Source organism: Macrobrachium rosenbergii, chromosome 1 (genome assembly GCF_040412425.1).
Source record: "Macrobrachium rosenbergii isolate ZJJX-2024 chromosome 1, ASM4041242v1, whole genome shotgun sequence".
NCBI lineage: Eukaryota > Metazoa > Arthropoda > Malacostraca > Decapoda > Palaemonidae > Macrobrachium > Macrobrachium rosenbergii.
Genome location: NC_089741.1, coordinates 73,449,166 through 73,460,569, shown reverse-complemented (window position 1 = coordinate 73,460,569; position 11,404 = coordinate 73,449,166). Strand labels below are relative to the sequence as shown.

At 44.3% G+C, this 11,404-nt stretch overlaps 1 protein-coding gene across 1 annotated transcript; it reads right to left on the bottom strand.

Moving 5' to 3' along the window:
- Nucleotides 1-8,098: 8,098 nt before the first annotated feature.
- On the bottom strand, nucleotides 8,099-10,344 carry LOC136840911 (uncharacterized). Its single transcript, XM_067107876.1, has 3 exons — nucleotides 10,293-10,344; nucleotides 9,207-9,539; nucleotides 8,099-8,745 (listed from the first exon to the last, which is right to left on the bottom strand). Exons 1-3 carry the CDS (start codon nucleotides 10,342-10,344, stop codon nucleotides 8,099-8,101), a joined length of 1,032 nt encoding a protein of 343 aa, XP_066963977.1.
- Between the last annotated feature and the right edge of the window lie 1,060 nt (nucleotides 10,345-11,404).

The following is an 11,404-nucleotide window of genomic DNA, read 5'->3' as shown; positions in this document are numbered from 1 at the left end:
AAAATATTTTTAAACATGCTTTTATTAAAATGCACTAAAAAGTGAAATATAATTTTTTGTGACACATCAGGATTTTCTTACAATTAATCATGTCTGCAAAAATAAAAGCGTGGGCCTCAAACATGAAAGGAATTGCTATAAGAAATAATTTTTTTTTTTTTTTTTAGCATTTTCTTCCATTTTTTGGCACCCACGCTTTTATTTTAGTAGACATGATTAATTGTAAAAATCCTGGTTTCTCAAATTTTTTTTTTTTACTTTTTAGTGCATTTTAATGTAAGCATGTTCTAACAATTAATTTTTAAATTTTCATTTTATACTTTTTGGTTTTGACAGAAGTTGTAACCGCTTTATGATTGTAGTTAATGAAATTGATATACGTTTATGGGGGGAGGAGGAGGGGAATGGGTAAGGGAGGGAAGAGGGAAAGGGGAAGGGAGAGAAGAGGGAAAGGGAGGGGGTAGGAAGGTGAGAGGAAGGGGAAATGGGAAACGAAGGGAAGGGGAAATGAGAGGGGAGGGGAAGGGAAGGGGAGTGGGATGGAAGAAGGAATGAGGAGAGGGGGAAGGGGAGGGGGTAGGGGAGGAGGTTGGGGAGGGGAGAGGTTGAGGAGGGGAGGAGGTTGAGGAGGGGAGGAGGTTGAGGACGGGAGGAGGTTGAGGAGAGGTGGAAAATGATAAAGGGATGGAAGGGAAAGAGGAGGGGGAAGGGGTGGAGGAGGAATGGATAGGGGAGGGAAAGGGTAGGGGAAATAGAAAAGGGGAGGGGAGGGGAAAGGGAAGGGGAGGGATGGGGAAGGTGGAAGAGGGAAAGGGAGGGAAGGTGGAAGACAGAAGGGGAGGAGGGGCGAGGAAAGGACAGCTGATTCACACTTGATCGTGTGCTTCGAAAGGGGGAGGAGGAGGGGGGATGGGAGGGGATGGAAGAGGGAAGGGAGGAGAAGGAGGACACAGCTAAATCAACATTTGATCGTGTGCTTCGAAAGGGGAGGGGAAGGGGATGGGAGGGGATGGAAGAGGGAAGGGGATGAGAAGGAGGACACAGCTTAATCAACATTTGATCGCATGCTCCTGAAGGGGGAGAGGAAGGGAGGGGAAGGGAGAGGGGGATGAAAGAGGGAAGGGGAGGTGAAGGAAGATGGAGATTGGAGAGGGAAGGGGAGGGAGGGAAGATGGAAGGAGAGGGGACGGCAGTGCTAAATTAACACTTGATCATGTGCTTTGGAAAGGGGAGGGGATTCATGAAAGGTTGTATTGTCACTGGGACTGAGTAACCATGCAAAATTTCAAGTCCATCGGGCACAGGGAACAGGTCAAAAATTGAGTTACAAGATTTGACCCAAACAGACAGAAGCTGCAGTCAAGTTAGAAAAAAGCATGTAAAACGCAAAAAGAGGGCATTAGACACAGAAGCAAAGTTGTGGGATGGGAGAAGTAGGTCATAAATGGTGTTTTAAACAATATATTGATCATTTGAATAATGAGGGAAAGGTACCACCCACCGGATGAGGGTGGGAAGGGTTAAGAGATAAGCCACAGGAATAGCGGAGGAGGGAATGTAATAGAAATTATTCTACAGACCAGAAGGAGCGATGTAACCATCTACTACTTGCCGGAGCTTATCTACTGTGCTCAACTATTGGGAAATGGAAACATAGATTTTGGATGTGAGTTGTCTTCCCAAAAGGCTGTGAAAGACACAGTAGGAGTACATATAAATAGCTTGAAATGCAATGATGGTTAGTTGGTTTCTCAAGCTAGCATTGGTGTTCTTTCTATTTTTTTGTTCTCATTTGTTTTTGTGCATGTCAAGTGAAGATTGCGATTATCATGATAATGAACATGATAAGTGAAAGGATGTTGAAATAAATTTTAGCCTCTGGTGATTATACAGAGGGCCAGTGAACATGTTTCGAGACTCCAAGAAATCCACTTCCTTAATTAAGTCTAAAGTGTGCGATGCTTTGATGAGGCTCGTAATAGCTGTCAAGGTGAAGCGCCTAATTCTTTCTGACAGTGTTGATATATATACATAAGATATTAATTTGTTGATGATTTCACAGAAATAAAAAAAAAAGTAGTGTCATCTATGAGTTCATGTGTCTGGTAGATGGATGCCACTGCTTATATATCATAGATGACACGTCTCTCGTGTCATCTATAAAAAAATTCCATATTAAACCTTTACAACCATATACACCAGAGAAGACTGAAAAGAAATGAGTTGAATAATGCTGTCAAGATTATAGGACACAGCAACAGACGGACAATGTCTCCAGTTTCTTGAAGCATGGCATACTATGGGAAAAATTATCAACATAAATACAGTTAAAGAAACTGAATTTCTTCTGACAATTATGTCGATAAACAACCGAAGCCATCCAGCACCAAACACCGCCATCTCGGAGAGGGAGAGAGAGAGAGGGAGAAAGATGTACAAACACCCCAGCACTGGAGCAAAACACCCGTAATACCAGCAGGGGATACGCCAGCAGTGATCAACCAACCTCCTTGATTAGTACCAAGAAGGTCCGAATGTCTGCAGGTTTTCTAATGTAGATCCCCCAAGGCGGAAACTGACCTATGAAAATTCGACCCATCCAAGGTGAAAGCTGACCAATGAAAATTTGGCCCACCAAGACATCAACCCAGCCTTCCTGTTATGAATACCTGTTCTTGTAATTTCGCGCAAGTTTACCTTGTGCTCTCCCACCGCTGTGCTGTGCGACATCATGCTTTACGAGCCAATGACAATTATTTTTACGCTATTTCCATTTCAACGACAAGTGAAATTTGGTGTGAAGAACAAACAGACTTTTTCAGCTGAACAGCGAAGAAAATACATTTTGTGATAATTTTTGTTGTGTGTGTGTGTTTTTTTTTTCTCTTTGTCTCTTTCAAACAGGGAGGATGTTGAGGAAGAGATCTGTCCCCCTCCCCTTCCTCAACCTCTCCAGTGCCCCAGACCCGGCCAGGAGGAGGATTTTGGACCCCGAGGATTCCAAGATTACCCCAACTCCTGTTGAGAAGGACACTGCCACCTGACCAGCAAGCAACTGCGGAGCTGTCCACCTCAGATAAAGAAGGATCCTGGACACATATCCACGAGAATAACCCTGCACAAAGGTACATCACATTGTTTTCCAGCATATACCAAAACCCATGAACAAAAATGTAAAATAATCTTGTGATAATTCTCTGCCTAAATTCAAGGCAGTTACCTCTGACAGGTCTTATTCAAAGGTAGTTGCCTAGGGAACAGAAAACCCATCATTAATCATGATTGTCAAGCCATACCAAAAAGGTGGCTTCACAATCACTCAAAAATATCAAGAAACTGTTGATTTCTTGAAAAATACTCCAGAACTCATTTTTCTTGATTCTGCAGAATGACTAATGAAAGCAATAGTGTACAACCACCCCATCAACCTACAACTTGAACCCCTTGAGAATCAACCATTCATTATGTGTGCAGAGAGGTGCCTCAGCATTAGATCTAAGCACCCTACTCAAAAGGTTATATGCATTTCAGAGGACTCATACCCTCTTGAGTGAATCTAGGAATGTGGGGATACTTCCTGGTGGAAAACTGGTTTGGGCAATACCAGGAGCAGTGCACAGGTGTCGAAACCTGTGGCATATGCAGTCACCGACACTCAACAAAGATCTGCCTGGACAAGTTCAAAGCTGGCCTACCAACCCTTACATGCTGTCCCAACTATAGGAAAAATCACCACGCCTGGCAGAAGAAGTGTCCTGGCCGGCTCCGGCGCATTTTACACATGAAAGATAGGGTATACATACCTTCTCCCCCTCATGCACGAACTCCTTCCAGTCATTATTCTCCCTTTCCCAATCCTCTTCCTCAAAAACCCCTTCCTCGAAATCCACAGAGACAACCCCCACCCCCAGACAGCAGGGCCCTCCTCCTTCCCCTCCCAGTCTACCCCTCCTGCAACCTGTCACCCCCCCAGCTACCTCTATACTCTGCCAGTCTATTCTTCACCTTCTCCCTACATTCCATCCTCTCCTCATCTCTTATCTTTCCTCCCTGCCTCCTCCCCACAACCTTACAACCCTGTCCCTCCAACCTCTCCTACTCCTGCAGCAGAACATGCCTCAGACATTCCTCTGCTTCCTGTCACAAGATGCACATGCATCATCATGGATTATGACACAAACAACCCAAAGTCAGAGTGGAGTTTCAACCTGGCTCAAGTCATACACTTGATGAACAACTTCATGTCCGCCTTGACCACTGTAGCAGATATCCCATTCAACTAAATCCTTACTGATATAGCTATCCAGAAGTTCCTCAAAGGTTCACTGTTTCAACAAATAACTTCATGTGCACAGACAGTGACACCAATTCCACCACCTGCCCTGACATAGACCCAAATAACCCTCAATAATGACAGAGCACTGGCAAACATACTTTAATGGGACCTTCATGGTGTATGGCCCAAATTTGCATTACTGCAGTCACAAACATCACTAGGAAATCATGATATCATTCTTTTGCAAGAAACACTCCTTAGAGAACATACATCCTTTTCCTTCAAAGGATATACTGTATGTATACCAGACACCTCACATAGACACCATAAGAGGGCGTCCCTGCTCCCAGATTTCAAACATAGACTGTAGGCCAGAAGTAGAATCATTAAGTGTCACTCTTTGATACAGCCTCCAGGGAGAACACCCTCATTGCATGGAATTTCAATGCTCGTCACCCTTTCCTTAGGTCAAGACAGCCAACCAGCCAGCTCTACAACACACCACCTGTACTTTTTATTCCAGGAAATTCCCTGAGGTAAAACTTAAATAATTGCGAAGAACCCATGAATCTGCATGATGGTAGGATAGACCTCACTCTTGTTTCCAGAAATTTTCAGGACGGGGCGATATGGGAGCTACACCCCTTTCTTACCAGCAACCACTTTGCCTTGCAGACAATGCTACAGTTAAGGAGGTTCCCTCCCCCTCCTCTTCCCCCTCTCAGATGGAACCCTGAATTTGCCAACTGTAACTTGTTTGAAAATCACATGATTACCTGGTCCCCAGAATACATAAATCATTTTCCACAGGTTGTTTGCTCAATTTTACAGGATTCATATAACAATATGACAAGTGCCACTAGAGTGTCCATGCCAAAAAAGAAATTCTCACCCACAAATACAAACCACAAAGACACCTAGTGCTACAACTCCCGTATAAAGGAGATGAACAGAAGAGTCAACTGAGTGAGGAAACTCTTCAGAAGATACAGAACAGACTGTTTGCAAGCCATACTGACTGATTTTCAGCTCACTAAGTTCACATATTTCAGGAAGTGAGACTAGAAGCCAGGTATAAATGGTGCAGACAAGTACAACATCTCACACCCACTGTCAAGCTGTCGAACTGGTTCAATAAAGTCTCCTGCAAAAAGAATTTCATAAGTGCCCCTCACTCTGACCCACAAAGCGAAGCTGACAGAATCCCGCAGCACATCACTGACAGGACTAAATCTATCAGCCATTCCCTTGACATCCAGCGATGCCTAAGAGCTTTGGAACTTCTGAGAAGCAGGAGTGTAACTGAAGCCTGCAACACCAATGACCAAACTGACACTCCCTTCACCGTGGTGGAATTCAACTTTGCTTTAAAGATAGCAAAGAATACTACACCTGGATCTGACCTTATTTACCTATAGTATGCTCAAGAATATGGGCAACACTGCAAAGACAGTATAATGCTGGTCAACTAGACCTATGTTGAAAGAGTCACACTGAGGAAATGGAACCAGCAGGACATAAACCCAGTCCCCAAACCAAAGCATCCAGGCACCTACAGAACCATTGCTTCAATTACCTGCACAGAAAAGGTAGCCGAGAAGATGGTCCTCAATAGACTACTCTGGAAGGCAGGCCCCTTGTATCCACATATCTATCCATATAGCAAGGGAATAGGTACTCAGGAATGCATAACTGATGACCTATCCACAGTAAATGAAAAAAAAGGCCTTAATTGTTTTCTTTGACCTTGAGAAAGCCTATGAGTTGGCAAATTCCACTGTCATTCTCTCTCCTCTTGTCCAAAAAGGCATAAAAGGTAATCTTTTGGCATGGACACAAAAGTGCACACAGAATAAAGAAGCAAGAGCCTGCTTTCAAGGAGCCCACTCTAAGTTCATTGAACATGAAAATGGTACACCACAGGAAGATATTATTACTCCCTTCCTCTTCAACATCCTCATGGAAATCTTTTGTACACTAAAACTACCTAATGGGATGGAAATATTTACTTATGCAGATGAAGTCTGCCCCCAGCAGGCAACATTCAACTGCAGAAAACCGAGCAGTCACTGTACTTAATAAAAAAAAAAAAAAAAACTGCAAAGACCTTGGCCTAAAAGTTAACACAGACAAAACCAAGGACTTGGCTATCAAGCACACACTCGCCCACCCAATAATCTCTCCATCATGGGAGAACCCACTGAATGGGTGAGTGACTTCATGTACCTGGAAGTGAATATAAATCATATGCTCTCCCCAGCCTATGAAATACAGAACCTGAAGCAGAAATCCAAATATCATCTACATATGATGAGAAGAATCACTTCACTTTGCCAAGGAGCACCAAGTAATCTACTCAGAATATTGTACATTCAAACAACCCACTCTGTAGTGGAATATTAGGTGCCAGCATTCATGAAGACAACACACATCCAGGTCCGCTCACTCGAACTGATTCATAACAATGTGATAAGAATTATTGCAGGTGCCCCAATGTGGACAAAACTCTGTCTACTCAGAGCAGAAACCAACCTCCTCGCTCTCTTCTCCAGAGTGAATCAAGGGAATGCTCTCACCATTTCAAAACCTTGAAAAACAAAATAACAAGATCCTAAATTTACTTGAGGAACTCAATCCTCAAGGAAGCATATGGAGAACCTCCTCACTACCCTGAGAAGGATCAACATGCAAGAAGCAGCTGCTGGAACTAAGAAAGAGATACCCAGCGACATCTATAGTGAGCCTTCCCCTTGGGCTCCCCCTCCCCCCCTTCCAATTTTTACTTCACTCTTCTCCCGGGAAACAAAGCAGTCTGCTTTCCTGTCCAACTCAAATAAGCAGCACAAGAGGCCATAAACAACACATCCACCTCTGATGTCTACTATACGGACAGCTCAGTCGACTATCCAACAATGCCCTCACCCTGCAAACTGAACTAGTTGCCATCCTAAAGTTGCTAGAAAACTCCCTAAATTAAGCAGGGAATACAACAATCTACACGGATTCAAAGTGTGCGATTTTCACTATAAAGAATCAATCACACACTGAGAATATGCACATCCTAACCAGCATAAAAGCTGCAGCCTTCACTCATCAGAGCAATGGAAGGCAAGGGACACTAAACTGGACTCCCAGTAACATAGGAATTCAAGGAAGCAAAGAGGCAGATAAACTTGCAAAAAGCTCTCTGCAATGCGTTACAACCAGTGTCTCCGTCAATCAGTCCCTCATGCAAATAAAACAATATTTTCAGGTACTGCCAAAATGAAGTGTAGTGAAGGCTTGAGTAAGAGATTGTGTCTACAAACTTACTAATTTATTCAAACAACAAGCTGACAAGTCAATAGCTCTTGTGAGCAGAAATGTAGTACCTGACACAAGGTGAACAAAACAGAGGTCAGAGTACAAACAACAGTTTGTTGGAAGATGGAAAGATGTACATAAATCAATATACAAGACACGAATGGAGTTATGATACAAACAGCTGGAATGCTGATGATGTAATGCTTGCGCTAAGAACATACTTTTAACATAACTATAATATGAACAGGAATACATGCACAAAGTATGAGTAACATCTGCTATGTTTCTTATATGTGTGCACTTGGTGCGCAGAGATGCTCGTTGTGAAGAGATTAGTTGGCCAGATAAGATGAGCTGTGTGTAGATCTGTGTGGAACCTTACAGGAACCCCCTTGGAGAGGTTTACGGTTGTAGGTCAGTGTCTGGGAGGTATGCTGGATTTAGGCAGTCAATCGATACTCACTTAGTTCCACCGTCCACTGTCATTTGGTAGTCTTTGTGTCTTGTCTGGATGACATGCTATGATCCCAAGTAGTCTGGGGAGTGGGGCGGGATTCTGTGTGCGTCTACCCATATGAATGCATACTCTGCATTCTGCAGTTCATTGGGGATGTACACTTTTCTGGCTATGTGGTAAGTTGCCTTAGCCGGCATTATTCGTTCGAATGCTTTGCGGTTGTCAGATGGGGATGCTGGGCTCATTGTATGCTGAAAGGTGTCTGCTGGCAATGTTAGTGATTGGCCGTACAGGGCTTCTGCTGGAGATATGTTCAACGCCGTGTGTGGTGATGTTTTCAGGCCCAGTAAGACCAAAGGTAACTCCTTTCTCCAAATCCCACCTTGAAATCTAGCGGTGAGTGATGCTTTCAACGACCTGTGTAGCCTTTTGATGATGCCATTAGCTTCTGGGCTGTAGGCTGTTGTGTGTATTATCTTTGCCCCCAAATTGTCTGCAAGGGAGTTCCATAAGGTGGACATGAAGTTTACCCCCCAACTGCTGCTCGTGATGATATATGGGACTCCGTGTCTGCTGACCCATCCAATGAGAGCTTTCATGCAACTCTCTGCCTTCTGTTGCCATATCGGTTGTGCTTTGGGCCACCTGGTACTTCTGTTGATGATGGTGAACAAGTATCTGTACTCCTCGGAGGTGGGTAGAGGTTCCACTATGTCGACATGGATGTGGGCGAGTTAGCGGTGTGTTGTGTGGAACTCTCCTATTCCACTCTCTATGTGCCTTGTTATTTTTGACGTCTGACATGGAAGGCATTCCCTCGTCCAATTTTTTATGTCCTTTTTCATTCCCCACCAAATGTACCGTTCTGCTAAAATTTTAGGCGGTTGTCTGTCCTAATGGGTGGAACAGGTTGTGGGTGAGGTTGAAAGCCTTTTCTGAGGCCTTCTGACAGGTAGGGGTGAGGGTGTCCAGTGCTTGTTTCACAGGCCATGGTTGTCTCTCCATTGCTGATTTACAGGTTGCTCCACATAAGGGCAAGGTTGTCCCTCTGCAGTCACTGTAGTTCCTTGATGTCTCTTTGTGCCTCTACTATTTCGGGATAGGCTATCCTGAGCTGGGTGGTGTTGACTCAATTTCTCAAAAGTGTGTCTGCCATGGTGTTTGCTGAACCCTTCAAATGCTTGATGGTGCAGGAGTGTTCAGCTATTGCTGATAGGTGATGCTGTTGTTGTGCTGACCATGCATCTGCTGTCTTTGCAAAGGATCGCACCAAGGGTTGATGGTCCCTTTGCATAACGAACTGCCTTCCTTCAAGCATGTGATGGAAGTGATGGATGGTTCTGTGGACTTCTAGGAGCTCCCTGTCGAACGCAGAGTACTTTTGTTCCACTGACGTTAACTTCTTGCCGAAGAACGCCAGCAGCTGACAACAATCATCTGTGTCCTGCTCTAGTACCGCACACATCACCATGCTACTTGCGTTAGTTGTCAAAGTGAGGGTACCTATGGTGTAGAGGAAATATTAATGTGGTTGCAGAGGTTATTGCTTGTTTTGCTGAAAAAAAAATGCATTATTTGAACCTCTGACCAGTTTAATTTTTTAGGTTTTCCTTGAAGGTATGTGTAGACTGGGCTCATGATTTTGGCAATATTTGGGATAAATCTATGATAATAGTTGACTAGCCCTGAAAATTCTTGTGTTGCTTTAATTGTTGTTGGTTTTGGGAAGTCGGTAATTGGTGTTACTTTCTCTGAGAGGGGTTTAATGCCGTCTGGGCTTATTTGATGTCCCAGGAATTCCACCATTTTCTTTGCCCATTTGCACTTATCTTCCCTTACTATAAGGCTGTTTTTTTTAAGTGTCTGCAGCAGCCTTTTGATGTCTTTAAAATGTTGCTTGAGGTTGAGGCTAAATATGAGGATGTCATTGACATAAGCCATGCAGAAGAGAAGGTTGCCCAGAGGTTCGTCCATCAGTCTTTGGAAGGTTGCCCATGCATTCTGAAGGCTGAAACATCTGAAGTTGAACATGTCGGTGTCGAAGGGGGTGATGATCTAGGTCTTTTCTATATCTTCCTTCACTACTGGAACTTGGAAGTATCCCTTCAGCAGATCTATTTTCGTGAAGATCTTTGCTCTATTCATTTGGCTGGTTATATCTGCTATGTTTGGCAATGAGTATCTACGTGGCTTCGTTTTGATGTTTAGCCACCGGCAGTCTCTGCACGTGTGCTATGTTACATTGGGTTTCAGTACCATGTGGAAGGGGATGCCGATGAGCTGTGGGCTTTTTGGCAAATTCCTGCATTCTCCATTTCCCTAAACACTTGCTTGGCGTAGGAAAGTTTCTCTAGGGCTAACCATCTGAAGTGTGTGTCGACTGGGGGGCCTTCCATTTCTATATGGTGCTGGATGTTTAGTTTTGCTGGTTTGGTTAAGTTGTGCTGCAGATTATCTTTGAGGACCTCTTGGTAGTCTTGTAGAAGTCGGTGTATCTCTGGCGGTGGGGTAGCTGCTGCGATGGGGCCTGTTTGTCATCTCTGCTGTTGCAGTGATGATGTGGTGTTGGGTTGTTTGCACACCTGTTGAGAAGATGATACTGGAGCTGTTTTTGGGATCAGTTGTTTTGATACTACATCCACTAGCAGGTTGTGTGCTTTTAGGAAGTCTATTCTAAAAGTGCTACAGTCACATCTGCCGTGATGAAGGTCCATCTGTAGTCTTTCCCATTGAATGACACATTCACATTTTCCTTCCTGTATATCTCGAGTGGTGCTCCACTGGCAGTGGATATTTGGAGATTGGTGAGTGGGGTGGGGTTGAGTCATTCGTGTGGGCTGGCTGGCACAAATGACTTGCATGCCCCGGTTTCCATGAGGAACTCTGTGTTCGACCTTTCGTCCAAGATGAAGAAACACATGGAGCCCTTGCATTCGTATCTGGAGGAAAGACAGCGGTAAGCAAGTGCAGCTTCTCTTACGAGGCAACCGGTCTGCTCACCGCTGATGTTTAGTTGTTTGGGTCATGGATGCTACCCTCTTGCATGTTTTGTTTTTAAACAGGCAGCCTTTGTTACATTTGTGTGGACTTTTTTTTCCAAATTTCCAATGGAAAAGTATATTCCCTCTGGTGGCTCGTCTTTATTCTGTTTGGTCTTACCCTTGACGAACTGTGGATGGGGGAGGCCGGTCCCTCTGGGTCACTGTCGGATCCATGTCAGTTGACCGCTGGGACTGTTGTGATACTGCTGCTATGGGTGGCTGGGTGGGCTCTCCTTTGTCTTATGGGCCATATGTACTGCGTCGACCAGTTTTAGGAATACGATGGGCATGGTGGAGGCATTGGGCATGGCTGCCACTGTTTGATGG

Coding starts and splice junctions, on each gene's coding strand:
- LOC136840911 (XM_067107876.1), bottom strand. CDS start 10,344: ATGCAGGAATTTGCCAAAAAGCCCACAGCTCATCGGCATCCCCTTCCA. Junction 9,540..10,292: donor TCGGCATCCCCTTCCACATG/GTACTGAAACCC, acceptor TCTACACCATAG/GTACCCTCACTTTGACAACT. Junction 8,746..9,206: donor CACCATCAAGCATTTGAAGG/GTTCAGCAAACA, acceptor ATGTCGACATAG/TGGAACCTCTACCCACCTCC.